This window comes from Helicoverpa armigera, chromosome 8 (genome assembly GCF_030705265.1).
Source record: "Helicoverpa armigera isolate CAAS_96S chromosome 8, ASM3070526v1, whole genome shotgun sequence".
Lineage (NCBI taxonomy): Eukaryota > Metazoa > Arthropoda > Insecta > Lepidoptera > Noctuidae > Helicoverpa > Helicoverpa armigera.
The window spans coordinates 2,564,646-2,580,547 of NC_087127.1; the positions used below are offsets into that span (position 1 = coordinate 2,564,646).

Genomic DNA, 15,902 nt, shown 5'->3' on the forward strand with positions numbered 1-15,902 from the left:
ATTTTCTTATCAGGAGGTCATCAGTCTACCTGTAATACGAAAACCACCGAGACCAAAAAAAGCTCAAAAACCCACCAAAAATGAGGTGTTGCAAAAACTGGAGTGCATAGTAAACAAATGAATCGAACATAGCGTCACTAGAACCCTTTGCACCTAGCACACATTCCCACACTCCGTGGGAAAACTCACTCACCCCCTACCATAAAGTACCACAATTACCTGCGAACACACGACGACAAAAAAACTTGAAACTTCATACTCCACCTTCCCTTTACGCTACGTTACACCCATGAAGTAGCTGGTAAAATGAACAGTTTATAGTGAAAATAATCATGAGACTTTATGGAAAGGTATGGTTCATGAAGTATAGGGTTTTTATGCGAAGAGGGCGGGGTGAATGATTGCGGTTCTTGATGTGCGTGCATACGGTCGCATTCCCATAGAATACAGGATAAGGGAGCGCAGGTGTAGCTTCACTCCGCGTTATTGTTTAATTTTATATTGCAGTCTAATGTGTAATTATTTTTAAATATAATTCATAGTTTAGTATGTAATTATTTTATTTGCTAATACTAAATACTTATATAAAAATGATTTTAGGCTATGTAAGCTAGCGGAGTTTGCCAAAAATATTTTTATGAACTTTGATAAATATGCTCTTCGTTTGTGAATCATTATTTTACAATTTTTTTACAGTTTTAAAATCAACAGTAGCAGAAGTAGTTACTTATCTATGTTCTGCATTCAAACTTACAGATAAATTATAATTAAAAAAATATCAAAACAAAAGATCCCATTTACCGCAAATCCTCACCCGGAATCAAACATAAAACAATCGACAAACTAACCGCTGCACCCAAACTCTCCATTCACAACGTTCCCCAAAAGAGCGAGACAGCACGAAAACAAAACATTCCGACACAGTTCCCAGCGCCCTCCACCCTTAGTTAGACAGAGACAGCTGTATTTTGCCAGTGCATTTCCTAAACGGGATAGCAGGATACCGGGCAATTGAAAAATTTAACTTGTACAGTTGCGTGCGAGTGTCCTCATAAGGCGATCGGCCATCGTCGAGAGCAGACGTCTCGTGAAGTGGAATAATATATTAAAAGTGACAAAAATGCCGTGCAGTGAAGACGATGACTCACAAACCGGGTTCTCGGAGCCCACCCATGGGATGTCTAAAGCGGAATTGCGAAAGGTGAATAAGCAACTAAATTCGTTGAATTTTAAACTGCGAAGGAGTTTAGTGAAAATCAGTTGTGAATTTTACTTAAGTTTTCGTGAAATTAAAGTGACTGAAGTTGATTAATCTTCGTCAAAATTTTACATTGAGAAATAATATTAGGTTTTGTCTAGTCCAAAAATGTGCGATTTTCAATGTGAATTTTCGTAATTTCCAGACGAACAAACCGATTATGGAGAAGAAACGGCGCGCGCGCATCAACAACTGCCTCAACGAGCTGAAGGATCTGCTCATCGATGGAACTGATAAAGACGTAAGTTTTAACATTATAGTTATCTAATTATACATTATAAAATTGATTTATTTTTCGACCTTAATTTTTTATGAAGTCAATTAGCAGAAGTTTATGTTGAAAGTTATAATTTTTGTTGGCCTTTTATTTTGTAAAGTTTATGTAATCCCAACTATGCTCAATAACAATCGAATCAAACGAGTATTTTGTTGACGTTAAAAAACAGATTCTAAAGAGATTCCAATAAGCATCATATTTATTTTTCTCTTTTCCTTTACAGCCAGCGCGCCACTCCAAACTAGAGAAGGCTGATATCCTGGAACTGACAGTGAAGCACCTTCAGAAGCTGCAGCGTCAGCAACTGGCTGCAGCCATCGCTGCCGACCCTGCAGTGCTGCACCGATTCAAAGCCGGCTTCAGCGACTGCGCAGTCGAAGTCAGGAGATACCTCTCCCGCCTTGCAAGCGTACCCACTGGACTACGCCATCGGCTTGGAAATCATCTGACGTCATGCATCGGAGGCATGGACACCCTCCAACCACGAGACTACGCTCCTCTCGTACCGGACCCGCTAAGGCTAGACGATGAGAGACCCAGTGCGTTCCACTTCGTCAGATCAACAAGACCTACTAGCCCGCCTCTCAGTCCTCTATCCTGTGATTCCGCCTGCGACTCATCTACTGAACTTGAAACACCACCACGTCCCGTCCAGACCTTCCCGTTCCCAACACCACCCAGCCGATCAGCATCAGACCAGGACTCCAGCCCAGAAACACAGAAACAAACCGTCTCCTCAACGACAATATCACCAGAAAACAGACAAGAACCTATGAGGACCAAGAAATACATGGAGCCGTTATCAATAGTGATTGACGTGGAGAACTATAAAATCGGGATCGATGCCTCACCAAAACGAGCCATGGATTACTCTGTCAGACAGAAGTTGAAAAGACCCGTAGTGGACTTGACAGGACCTGCCCCAAAAATACTAAGAACCGAAGAAAAAGTTGTTACTGAAAATATCTATAGAACACCAGAGAAGTCAGCATTCACGAGAGTATCAGATAGAATACCAACGCTTCCTCATAAAAGACTGACGATTCCTGAAAGTATACCTTGTGTGGGTGAAAGGCCATTGGAAGTTAGGCCCCTACTCCTCCCTGCCGCTCCTAGGACTGTGATAAGCCATACCGCGGCGTCACTCGCCCAGTCTTCTCAGAGGGTATCTCCTAAAGAACTCAAAGTGGAAGCCGATACCAGTTCCAAATCCCCCAAACAGGGATCGTCATCCAGTGCTGAGATGTGGAGACCTTGGTGAAAACTGTATTGAAAAAGGATTGTTCCTTGGAATACGTGATATGTAAAATAATATTTGGAATCAAGTGATGAAAAGCTTTAAACTAACAGACATTGTTCATTGATACTGTGAAACATTTTAATTTTTAAAGTATTTTTTTTAGTTAGATAGATTCCTTTTATGGCTTTCAAAAATTGATCTGGATAGGTTTGAAAGTTTTAGATTTTAAAGAAAGTTATTTGGATAATTTGTTATTTTTATGTTTAGAGAGGTTTGTAGACGTATCTATAGCCTCGCATAAGTGCCTACATAGCTTTAAGACGTACCTGTGTGGTATACTTTTACGTGATATTAAATATTATTGATATTTTGTTTGCAATTTTGAAGTTTGCAATTGAGTTGTTTGATTTTATACCCCTCATAAGTAAACTTAGGTAAGTTTAATTTGCCTTACTTGAGTAAATAAGTTAGAAAAGAATATCCAAAATATTTATTTACATAATTTACATCATCTCTGAATACTAAGTAACTTCGTTCGTAAATAACAGACTGAACCGAAATTCAAAAATACTTTATTTATTGGCAAGCATCACAAGTAATAATTAGTTACTACTCGTATAGGTAATAAATTAATACGATTACAAAATCAAGCACAAGTCACACATATACGAGAAACATTGTGAAAATTAAGCACACACAATAATAATTTGCTTTCACACAAGTTTCGAAGAAGTACATAATTTGAGAATAATTTCATAGTATCGCTACCCTAATTACATTTCTGCTAAAATTAATAACAAAGAAATAAGTATAAAACTCCAATGGACGGAATCGTAATAAAATAAAAACATTTATTGCTAAAATAACGTCAATGTTTTAAATTAATTAACAACTGAGGAGAATCACATAATTATATCAGTATTTGTATTTATCTAGCATTGAGCAAATGTTCACAACAAAACAACATAAACAAATAATAATTAATACAACTAAGACATAATTCTTTGGTATTTTATGCAATAGTCTTGACACATTGGTGTAGCCAGCATTAAAAAAGTTTCTATAATGGCAGGAATAATTTCTAACATCTTGTGAATGACCATGGTCTTTTGAGATGAACCTGACTAGTATAAGTTTTAGTTACAAATATGTAACTTATAATGGCAGTTTAGTTGGTCTATAAAGATTGTTAACCTTCATATAGCTTATTTTTCTGTAGGTAACTTAATATTTTTCAATTTTATTTCCCATTTTTAAAGTAGGCATCGGAACACACTGACTATATGTATATGAAAATTAAACTCGTTGACAAAACAGTCTATAACTTTAAAACGGCTGAGCCGATTTTGGCGAAACATACCAAAACACAAAACACCGCATTCAAATAGATTCAGCCGTTTACGAGCACATTTACACAAAGGGGTGAAAAACTAGAGCGTTACCTTATATTTTTGTGTTGGCTTATAGTGTTACTTTTTATTGAGGAAGTCTTTCCTTTGCTGCTGTAGTTTCTGCTCCAGTAATGTTATCTTCTCCTGGTATTTGGCAGCTTCTCGTGTGAGCGCCTGAATAGCAGAGTCCTTGCGGGCCACCGCTACTTTCACCCTAGACAGATAGCAATTGTATTTAAAAAGCGGTAGAATAGTGTAATTGTTATAATATAATTTGGAACGAAACTTTTTGGAAGAACATAATATTTAAACGGACAAAAAGGGGCAATTTTTTTAAAAAAATGTCCCTGCTGTGATATAGTCCTAAAAAAAAAAAAATCTGTGAATGGAGTAGGGTGGAATAATTTTTCTTACCGCGAACCTATCAAACAGGTCTAGCGGGTAGGTCCACTATTAATTAAGAAACTGGTGGTGGTTAACCGCATTTTTCAAGTATCAGCAATTCGTAAGTACCTAACACGTTTCATACGCGGATGAGATTTTCTTTCGGATAATTGTCAACTAAGTCCTTCGGACAACCAACGCTAATAGACCAGGGATTATTAGCATACTAGGTACATAGTTCAAAAGCACAACAGCGCCATCTATCAAACAAATGTGGAACTAATGTGTTATGTTGTGCCATGTCCAATGGGGCCCACATATTGTTAAACTGTCAGGAAAACTTAGTTCCGCCGCCTATGCTATTAAAAAGATCCGTCTAATCACCGATGTGGACACAGCCAGAATAGTTTATTTTAGCTACTTTCATAGTTCAATGACGTATGGGATCCTCCTTTGGGGAAACTGTGCGGATGTTGAAACTATATTTATTTTACAGAAAAGAGCTGTTCGAGCCATTTATAATCTGGGTCCAAAAGTTTCTCTCAGAGAGAAATTCAAAGAAATAAATATTCTGACTGTTGCTTCTCAATACATTTTTGAAAATTTAATGTACGTTCATAAAAACATATCAGACTTTGTTCAAATGTCTGATGTTCATAGCATAAATACTAGGAATAAACATAATCTTGCTGTACATGCTACTCGCCTCCACAGAGTAAGCAACTCGTTCATGGGTCAATGTATACGCTTTTACAATAAACTTCCCAAAGCGGTTCGTGATTTGCCTATCAAGAAATTTAAAATCATATAAAATCCAAACTTTTGAAAAAGGATATTACAAAATATCTGATTATTTAAATGATAAAAAAGCTTGGGAATGAGCTGCTCGCTTAGTGAGTGATATCTTTTCAAATGCCTGTGTATTGTTACTTTTGACATTTAAATATATATTATCATCAGATAACATTTTATTAATGACATTGTTTATTGACATTTATATATTATAATTGTATTTTTTTATATAATTTTTTTTTTTATTATTATTATTGTGAATGTGAGTATCGTGTATGCGAGCAACATTATATATTCTTATAACATAAATACTGTCTGGCGGGTTTGAGTATTTTTGAATGGCCTACGCAAATGTTCTGCAGATCTGGTATCGTCGTGTGACAGGTCGTTGAGCTCCCTAAGATATGGTTTGAGCTACACGACGACTGATGCATGCGTGCCGTCTGTTGGGACTGGTCAGCTCCAGCCTGATGTGGCTCTTTCCTCAAAAGGCCATTCCAGACCGCGTACATGGTGACACTCACACATGATATTACTTGATTTATAACATGTTTGGACTTTAAAAGAGACTATGACCCTTGAGTTTGTTTCGGCGTTTCTTCTCAGGGATCAGTCAGTTAGGAAATGCCGACCTCAGCATTCTTAAAATGACGTGTAAAAGTGATGTAATGTCCAACTTGCAAAATAAACGATTTCATTTCATTTCATTTCATGTAGTACTAACTTGGCATAAAGCTGGTGCATTTGTTCCTCGTGTGTCTTCTTAGTTTCGTCCCTCTCTTTGAACAGCGCATCCAGTTTAGCCTTCCAAGATTCCTCGCAGCTCGCTTTTATCTCTTCTGCACGACTCTCTAGTTGAGTGTTTTTCTATGAAATCAACAAAAAAAATAAAAAAATTGAGGTGAATATTAAGGTGCACCCAGAGTCGACAGAAACTTTATATGTATGATTGGATTCAGTTTAACGTGAGGATAAAAAAAACATATCACCTAAAAACCATGGGGTTCTCTTTTTTTATAACTTTTTTTCGATCATGATTTTACTGTTTTATGTTAATTAGAAGTTGAATGCATAATCGTGATTGGACCATTTTGCATCGCTAAGTTATTTGTTATATTTGAAAATGTCACATGGCACCATTTTCATAGACATTTAAAAAAAACGTTTCATAGCCAGTTGTGAAGGTTGCATATAACTGCGAAACCTCTCCAAGTAGGCAAGGTCGGTGCTTAATCGTATCTGGAGTGTTAAATACAAAATCTATTAATCGCCAGGCCAACTATGAGGATATTACCTACTATTGGCTTGCATAATGTTAGTGTATCTTGTTTTTATGTTCCTTGATATAAATAATCTTTACAATCAACATAAATTCAACATAACCTATTTTTTTATAATATGATATATCTTCTATGCCCCATGGATTTCAGACCGGTCTTTTTGGCACCATCAAAGGTCTATCATAATGAACCCATTGGTACACATTTCATTGCTGTCGATTCTGGGTTTTTTATATATATGAAAATTTAGCCATCTCCTTTGTTTAAATAATAATATTCTGTCTTACCTCAGTCAAAACCCTATTGCGCGTCTCCAACTGAGAGATGGTAACTTCTAACTCCGCGCCTGTAACAATATATAAACAATATTAGCCAAAAAATTGGAAGTCGTGTCTGTATGGGAAAAACCAATCATTACATATTAGAATAGAATACAAAACGTTTATTTACAAAAAAAAAATGGTAAAAATAAAGTAATTCAGGGAGCAGACATGTAAATATCTATATTAAAGGCTATAAATAAAATTAAAGTTATTTAATAGATCTACAAGAAATCTTTTACAGAATAATAGCATTTGCTTATGTTTATTTTTGAATAATTTTAAGAGTAAATCAAGTAAATAAAGTCATACATTTATCCTCAGTCTGTCGTATCCTGGCCTGCGCGTCCTGGTACCTCCTGAGTGTCGCCTGCTCCGTCTCCGCGAGCTCCTTCAACTCCGCTTCATACTGCTCCTTGTTCCTCCTGCAATTTAAGGAACCTTACTGAATAAAAAAATATACTGACGTAGATATACAGCCCTGACTGGTTCATCAATACGGTAGATTAGAAGTAGTCAAATTAAATAAAAATAGAGAAAGAGATCTCTTGTCTTGCTTAGTTTATACCTGAGTAACTGCCTCGTTAGTCTAGCTGTACACGAGGTCTCGGGTTCGATTCCCGGGTCGGGCTGGATGGTGAAAAAACACCTTCGGTCCTTCTCCAGGGTCTAAGCTACCTCCCCTCTTACTTTCAGCTTATAAGGTTCAGCCATTGTTGAGTTATAAAATGTGTTACTAACACGACTTTCTTTTGTACATGTAAAGATAACACAATAACTATAGTTACCTGAGTGCGTCTTGTAACTCCTTCCTCCCGGCCTGTGCCTCGGCTTCCATGCTCTCTATAGCTCTCTCTATCTCCTTGTCTCTCTCCTGTTTGTGCTGCGCGGCTATCTCTGCAGTTTTGCGCTTTAAGAGAAGTTGATGTTCTGCTTCTAATTGCTTTTTGAATTCTTCTAGTTGATGCTGCATTTCTGTTTCTTTTTCTTTCGTTAGTTGCTGAAATTTTATTTAATACATATAAAAAAGTTAACCCAGAAAAATGGGAGCATCTACTATTCAACGTATTATAATTTGCGAGTGAAAGTGCTCACCTCTATTTTCTCTCTTTCCTTCATAGCTTCAAGTTCCATTTGCTTACGCTTTTCCTTTATGTCATTCTCTTGGTCTGTTCTCCACTTCTCTAAATTACAAACGAAAATATTATCATTAAGTAAAATGCACAGATTATAATAATCTGTGCATCTCAATTGTCTGTACGGGACAATGGTTTAAGCTTAGTTCTAAAGCTGGAAATTTTTAAAGACCACGTTTTGTAATTAGGTGGTCTCCGTCAGTTGCAGAAAAAAAACATTAACATTACCTACAGCTTTTTTAAATCTAACACTTTTTATTTATTGAAAAATAAAGAGTTTTCCATATATTTAAAGAAGCTTTGCAACCGATGGTTTTTCACCAGAAAGGCTCTAAGCTCACCCATTTCTTCCCTCATGGTCCTCTCCTTAGCAGCTAGTTCGTTGGCGACACGTTCGTTTTCCGCTCGCATCTCTGACACCAGCCGCGTACGCTGCTCTTGATATGTCAGCTCTATTTCGAGGATCTGTTTCTCTAGCCTGGAATCAAATATCGAGACACATTTCACACACGGTCAATAAGCCCAATGGTAAAGTATTGTTAGCTTGTGCTATGAGTAAAGTAAAGTTTGTTGATCCACAGTTACATTAATGAGTCACTTGAAAAAAATTAAAGTAAATTATTACAAATGCTCACTGTAACTTCTCTATGGGAGAAATTTTCACAGGTTCTGTGGTCCCCAAACTAGGCGCTGCCTATATCTTGGGGACCTATCAGTGCTTACACAACTGATAAACTGCGAGTACTATCTAATATGAACATATGATATTTCTAAAACTCAGACTGCAGCCAACAGACATGCTTATCATACAAATTTTGACCATACTAGTTGCACGGTTCTAAGGAGTCGGTCTCATGGAGTAGAAACGGCAAAGAAACTTCAGAGACATTCTCTATATGTCTTACCTAGAACTAGCTAAATGCCTCTCCTTAACCAAGGCCGCCTCCTTCTCCTCCTCTAAGATCCTCCTGAGCTCCTCTAGCTCCTGCGCATGTTTCGCTTGCGCTCGGCCACTTTGTTCCGCATGCGACATCTTCAAGTCCGATATCTCCTTTTGCTGGCGTTCAGCCATCTCTCTCAGCTCTCCTTCTAAGCCTTTTACTGTCAACTCCTGCGGTTTGACAATGTAAGGGCGTATTAAATAGTAGTAAAAGTAATATAAAAATAATTTACTTGAGTATATAATTTTAAATATATATGATATCATTAAGCTGATATTATATATTAATGATGTTTATACGTTTGGAGATTTCCAGGATTCCAGGAAAGACCGGTTCGATATGTTCCCACGCGAAGCGGGTGAAACCGAAAAAGTAGAGGCTTTCTTATAATATAAGTATAGACAATAGATAAATTCGTTTTAGGGAAAGCTATGATAATGTATGAGCATACCTTGATCTTCTCAGCTTTCTGCCGGACCCAGCGCTGCCTAGCCACCTGCGCGACACAATGATGAATAAGTGCAACCACAGTATGATATGGGTGCAATACGACACGGCATTTCTATATATACTTCAATATGACACAGCCTTATATACATATACTTCAAAACTACGCTGATTTATAATGAAAAGCAGTACAAATTGTAAGATTAGTAAGTACGCTATAAAACCGTATTTTTATAGCCTTGATTGAGAAGTAGTTTGTGAGAGAATAAGTATGGCTTTTTTGTCTCTACGCAAAATAGTTGCCTCCAAATATTGCTGGATTAAGAAGTTGAGTAAGCAGTGTCTGAGAGTGAAGAGTTTTGAGTTTGTTTGTTTTTGTCACAAGTAAACAAATTTTCTTCTAAACAAGGAAAATCAAAGTTATATACATATTAAGCATTGAAATAGCAAGCCTTACAGAGTAAATGTGAATCTAGACACACGGCAGTGTGTCCGCCAAGTTCGAGCAAAAAAAGCGACACACCGGCCGTGGGTTATATTACACGAACCATTTCGGGCCAAATTCGACCCCCCGGTAACTCAAAATCTATTTTATTTACGCATATCAAATTTCTAGTATCTGTTGAGACCCCCTCACTTATCTAAAATACAAAATTTCATTAATATACCTATTATAGGTCTTGAGATATAGACGTCAGAAAAGCGCTATTTTTACTATACACTCACTGACTGATTCACTGATTCACTGACTCACTCATCAAAAACCTAGACCACTTCCAATGGTCGTATTGACTTGAAATTTGGCATGGAGATAGGTCTTTATGTCAAGGTAAAGGGAAAAATCTGAAAATGGCCAAGTGTGAGTCGGTTTCAAAATAATGAAGGTGTTTTATACCCGGTGTAAATTTATACCCCTAAGGAACTAAAACGAACTAAATTTATCTATATTTATATAATATATCTTCGAATGGTACAAAGGTTTGTATTTAGTCAAAGTAAAGTAAAAATCTGAAAACGGCCAAGTGTGAATCACTTTCGAAAATAACGAATGTGTAACTTTGATCCACGAACATAATATATGATAACATGTCATGTCAGTCAGTTGGTAAATCTAGTCCATTTAGTTAATCTAGTTCATTTCTTTGTAAGAAACATAGCGCATATTAAAAAATCTAAAAGATAGTATAAATGAGACATTTCTTTAACTAACTTCATCATAAGAAAAAAATTAAAAAAAACAACTTTACAAAAATAAATGAAATCCCACCCAAAACAAAAATGTGAAAGACTGCCAAGTTCGATAATATGGGAATGCTTCGCCTATAAAAGAAGTGAGATCTGAATAAGTACCAAGTTCCATACACATACCTCAGTTAAAAATAGCTACTTTTTAATGATGTTACTTGGCAAGTTTTAATAGAAAATTAAATATTTGATTCATTGCGTTTAGTAGGTTTATAACAAGGTGTATGAAAACTTGCCAAGTAACATCATTAAAAAGTAGCTATTTTTAACTGAGGTATGTGTATGGAACTTGGTACTTATTCAGATCTCACTTCTTTTATAGGCGAAGCATTCCCATATTATCGAACTTGGCAGTCTTTCACATTTTTGTTTTGGGTGGGTACTATTTACAATAATTACCTACCCAAAACCAGCATGATTTTATAAGCATCGAACTCGACAGCTAGACTTAATATGACAGAAAGATTGTTCTAGGATAACGAGCCTAAATACTGGATTTAAAAAAGCGATTGTATTATACCTGTTGAGCAGCCTGCATCTTATCATGTTGGTTCCGCAGCTCCAACTTGTACCTGTCCTCGAGCGCCTGAGCCGAGCGCTTCCAACGCTCCTCGAGCGCTCGACGCTCGTCCACTAGTTGTTCTATACGATGATTCAATGTCTTCTTGTCGTTTATCAGCTAGAAAACCAACTTCAATGATAAAACGAGGAGATCACTCAGCTGCATCTGGTTAGACTGGAAGCTGACCCCAACATAGTTGGGAAAAGGCTGAATGGATGATAATGCTGTTCAGAATGGTTAAGAACTGCAAAAACTGATAACAGGTCCACAGTAAATGAGTATTCGTGCAGACTAGTTGAATGTTTGGTAACATGGTAAACACAGCTTAGTCCTTACTTAAACATAGGTCCAAATTGATAATTTTTTTATACCTGATCAATAAAATTCTGGTGTCTCTTGATAGTCTCTTCACATTCTTGCTTCACTTTGTTTATGTTCCGATTGGACTGTTTCTCCAAATTGCTCACTTTGTTGATCATCTGAAAACACGAAATGAATAAAAATATTTAGTTTAGTCACGCAAAAGACGACGAGCTACGTTTTAATGTTGCTTACATTAAACCTAAATTTTTCGGAGTTTTTCCACAATTCATTACAAATATATGCAAAAATTTTAGGACAGGTCCAAAATTCTCAAATTTTTCAGTTGTTAAATTAAATCACCCAATTAGTACTAGACACGTCTTACCTGTTCTTTATGGTTAGCAAGACTTTCTTGCAACAACGCAATACAGCAAGACCGCTCCTCAAGTTGCAAGGATGCCGTCACCAGCCTCTGGGCCAACTCCGTTTGTGGTAACTTTAGTAGCATCTCCAATCTATGACAAGACAAATAAATAAGTCTCTAGGTACGTACATAGGGTAATTCTTGTATTTTCGTTTAGGTACTTACTTGGGCATGGTTTGTGGGGTAGAGTTGGTCACGACGGATAAAGCATCGTTGGCACTTTGCTCAACTTTCTCCAGAAACTCGAATATCTCCCTAAAAATAAAATTACATGTCTATCAATGTTGAGGTTGAATGTTGATTAAATTATCATGAGTCTCCATTCAATAGGGAAGATTACGAAAACCTAACGGACTTTCAGGAGTAGCTAGAAAGAGTCAACTCACATAAAATTATCTTTGGGTAAGACATTTTCTTCATCTTTCTTACTCTCAGTCTCAGATAGGATCTTATTAGTTACTTCTGTCACAGGGTTCTCTCCGTAACTTTCAATTTCTTTTAACATGGAATAAATATCTAAAACTGTCGAATCCGAGCTTAATTCTTTGGGTGTTTTCGGTCGCGTCTCCTCCGCAGGTAATTGCGTTGCTACTCCCGCTTCTTCTCTTCTCTCTTCAGGCAGAGATGTTTCAGACTTCTTTGGTTCCTCTTTCTGTATTTCTTCACTTTCAAGGATCCTCGGCGAAGGAGCGCTGAGAGACATCCACGAGTCAACATCTTTGTCATTCTGAACGCTTTCGATCCTAGCGCTCATAGGAGTACGAATTGTAAACATATTCTTCTGAGCTTGATTTCGTATGTTCACTGGACTTTTGCCACCATTCTTAGAGCTTTTGTTATTCCATTCCTGTTTAAAGCCCGAAGAATTCTCCCCTGAACCACCGTTATTCAACTTTTTTTCAGCCTTTTTCGTGAGTTTCGCGTTGCCATCTTCTTTTACTTTTAAATAGTTTTGTATTAACTCTTTTGTTGAAATTTTGGAAACGTCACGTTTAGCGTCCAATGAATTTTTGTTCTTAGGTAACAAATTATTATCTGCTCCATTGCTTCCTTGCGAACTTTCACTACTATCCTTTTTAAGTTCAAAATTAGATGCGTCTTCGAACATTTTGTCTATGTTCAGCGGCGTTGGTGACTCGGCATCAGTTTTTATATCTTTGAGGGTAAGGTCATGCAGGTTGTTTATAGCCTCTAGTTCCTTCTTATAATCTTCAATAACTTTAGATGTGTAGGCTTTAGTTGTACTGTTTATGAGATAGGAAGGGTAATCTAAATTGTTATCTGAATTCTCGGATTTCGGTTGTTCAGTAGTTTCACTACTTCCAGGTATAGGAACGTCAGTCTTGGTCGGAGAGTTCTGTGGAGGCAACGCGATGTGTCCTTCTTTCTTTAAGAAGAAATCTTTGTAGAGTAAGCGGCTGTGGTTTAAAGGTTCAGCCCATTTACCCTTTTTGTCTAGAGGGTATGTTTTTTGATAGCCTTTGTCATTGCTATTGGTGGAGATGCTGTCCAAACTCTTTGGCTGTTCTTCAATTTGATCATGAGAGCTGGATTTCTTTAGTACTGATGTATTTGGCAGCGAATAATTCTGTCTGTAAAATCTATCATCATTTGCTCCACTGTCTGGATATCCGGAATCCTTTGACGACGAATCTGTATGCACTACAGTACTGGATAATTTATTCTTGTATGAATTAATTGGGTTTGTGTTGAAGTCGTCGTAAAAGCTCGAATAAGTCCGCGGTTCACACATAAAGTTTTGAGTGATTTTATTGAATTCATCATCTTTGTAGTCCAATACGAACGTATTCCTACTAGTTAGATTGTCATTATTATCGCCCTTGGCGATTTTATCTTCGAGGGATGTTTCCGGAGACAAACTGGACATGTGTTGCGAGGGAACACTATCCAAGTCTTGAGCGGACTCTTCTTCTACAAGGGATAGCTGCTGCTTCGACACAGTCAATCGGCGCGTGTAAGTATCTATAGCTTTGTCTACCTCAGACTGTATACTGTTGTTATCGCTATAAGACCCGTGGCCTTCTTCAGACTCCCTCCTATCAGACTCAAGGGGTAAAAAATACGATTCATATGCCCGTGTCTTGAATGAGGGCGATAAACATCTTCCTTGATACACATTTCTGTTCCTCATTGGCGATGAAGCTCGTTCGATGATTTTCACTTCTAAACCAAATTCCTGACTGGTTGCATCTTCACTAATAGTATGCTCCATAGGCTTACGTGTTTTCTTAGCTATGTTCCTATACTTGGCGTAGTTTTTTGAATTATTTTTCTTTGAGCCTGACTGTGCTTTAGCCTTTATTTTAGTTCCTAAGCTAATATAAGTATCCTCCGAACCATAGTCTGAAACGTTACTACATATTTCTTTGTTTTTGTACGAGTTGGGCTCAATGGATTTTGTATCTCTCAATAGATCAGTGGTTGGTGCAACTACTTTGATAGTGGTTGGTGAATCTGCAAATAAATTATTATTATGAATCAATATTCCTTATATTACTGATATTATCAATTAAATATATAATTTACTGTTATATGACTGCAGTAACTCAGCGCTGAATGCTTTCAAAAAGTTTCTGGTTGTTGGTGCCCGTTCCTTTGTATCTGCTGAAAATGGTCTCTTGTATCTCTCTGGATGATCCTGAAATATCTATAAATATGATACACATTAGAATACAGTGAAAATCTTTAGGCATATATCTTGAGATGAGCCAATATTGCGCACTTTAGGGTAATGAGCAAATAAACTAATCATTAAATAATCAATATTGCAAAAGGGGTGTAAATGTAATATCTGAAGGTCACATTCACAACAATTAGAGCATTCTTCGAAAAAAATTAATAAAAAATGATCATATAAGCCGCTATACATCAACTTCTGGACTTAGATTTCCTCATACTCCTTTCATGCTATGTCAACATCTATCACCATAATGACTGATCTATTATATTTGTCAATAAGCACCCACAAAATATTTTACCTTTTCAAACCTTATTCTCCATCATCAAATTAAAATACTATGTCAAAAACAAAATGGTAAGCAATAAAATGTATTTAAATCACTTGTAATAATTTTCTTCTGATTTAAGTATGCGTGACAGTTGGTTAGACATTATGGAAAAGATGAAAAGGACAATCACCATGACTACAGAACTTCTTGTTAAAATTATAGATAATTTACGAAAATTTATTTAACGTATTTTCGATTAATGTAAAAAGGGTTTAATAACACAAATATGGTGTTTAGAGTGAGATTATATTTATATTCCATTTAATTTGTTTATAGTTAAGTAAATGAATAGAATAATACAAAAAGTGAATACCGGTGTAACGCAAACTGCGCTTTGCAGTGCAGACCTTGGTCGGTTTCGAATGTTTCTTTTGTCGTCTTTCTTCTTGCCTCTGTACGATAAGTTCACAGGCGAGCCTAGCAGCCTCAAATTATTGTTTTCTTTCGACATTTCACACTCATTCCAGTGACAGAGTCACTCGTAACGGTATTGACACAATAATTTGTTTATTTATTAGTTGTCATGGGCCGTTGCCTAGCAACCATCGCGTTCCAGCTCTCAGTCGCGTAAAATTTGTATTGTTCAGCATAACAAGGTTAATCAAATGACCACCGTATAATTTTTAATGCATTCTCATCGCTTTACTTAAAAGATTTATAAATTACTTTACGAATAATTTAATTAATAAATCTACTTGAAATAAAAGTTTTGGTCATACATAAGGTGAAATCTTTCATAAACAATCAGTTGACTACTAAACCGGAAATTAATAAAATTACATCAGTGTTGCAAAGTAATCATATATTCTACGATTTAGTAGAAATTAATAATCAGGAAAAATAAAGAGGAGCCCTCTAAACAATAATAATCTA

General features: G+C 36.5%; 2 protein-coding genes across 2 annotated transcripts; one reads left to right on the forward strand and one right to left on the reverse strand.

Moving 5' to 3' along the window:
- The first annotated feature begins 968 nt into the window (after positions 1 to 968).
- Positions 969 to 3,305, forward strand: LOC110383686 (hairy/enhancer-of-split related with YRPW motif protein 1). The gene is made up of 3 exons (XM_021344491.3): positions 969 to 1,201; positions 1,404 to 1,499; positions 1,759 to 3,305. Exons 1-3 carry the CDS (start codon positions 1,121 to 1,123, stop codon positions 2,794 to 2,796), a joined length of 1,215 nt encoding a protein of 404 aa, XP_021200166.3. The 5' UTR covers positions 969 to 1,120; the 3' UTR covers positions 2,797 to 3,305.
- Positions 3,306 to 3,330: 25 nt separating this feature from the next.
- Positions 3,331 to 15,582, reverse strand: LOC110383727 (centrosomal protein of 131 kDa). The gene is made up of 16 exons (XM_064035872.1): positions 15,343 to 15,582; positions 14,548 to 14,668; positions 12,387 to 14,475; positions 12,166 to 12,255; positions 11,962 to 12,091; positions 11,645 to 11,752; positions 11,232 to 11,390; positions 9,471 to 9,515; positions 8,984 to 9,189; positions 8,420 to 8,556; positions 8,038 to 8,126; positions 7,731 to 7,942; positions 7,255 to 7,367; positions 6,910 to 6,968; positions 6,067 to 6,209; positions 3,331 to 4,380 (listed from the first exon to the last, which is right to left on the reverse strand). Exons 1-16 carry the CDS (start codon positions 15,478 to 15,480, stop codon positions 4,245 to 4,247), a joined length of 3,975 nt encoding a protein of 1,324 aa, XP_063891942.1. The 5' UTR covers positions 15,481 to 15,582; the 3' UTR covers positions 3,331 to 4,244.
- Positions 15,583 to 15,902: the final 320 nt, after the last annotated feature.

Excerpts from the sequence above, each read along its gene's own strand:
- LOC110383686 (XM_021344491.3), top strand. The coding sequence starts at position 1,121 with ATGCCGTGCAGTGAAGACGATGACTCACAAACCGGGTTCTCGGAGCCC. Across the intron at positions 1,202-1,403 it reads CTAAAGCGGAATTGCGAAAG|ACGAACAAACCGATTATGGA; the intron begins GTGAATAAGCAA and ends CGTAATTTCCAG. Across the intron at positions 1,500-1,758 it reads TCGATGGAACTGATAAAGAC|CCAGCGCGCCACTCCAAACT; the intron begins GTAAGTTTTAAC and ends TTTCCTTTACAG.
- LOC110383727 (XM_064035872.1), bottom strand. The coding sequence starts at position 15,480 with ATGTCGAAAGAAAACAATAATTTGAGGCTGCTAGGCTCGCCTGTGAAC. Across the intron at positions 11,391-11,644 it reads ACCAGAATTTTATTGATCAG|CTGATAAACGACAAGAAGAC; the intron begins GTATAAAAAAAT and ends TTGGTTTTCTAG. Across the intron at positions 7,368-7,730 it reads GAGTTACAAGACGCACTCAG|GAGGAACAAGGAGCAGTATG; the intron begins GTAACTATAGTT and ends CTTAAATTGCAG.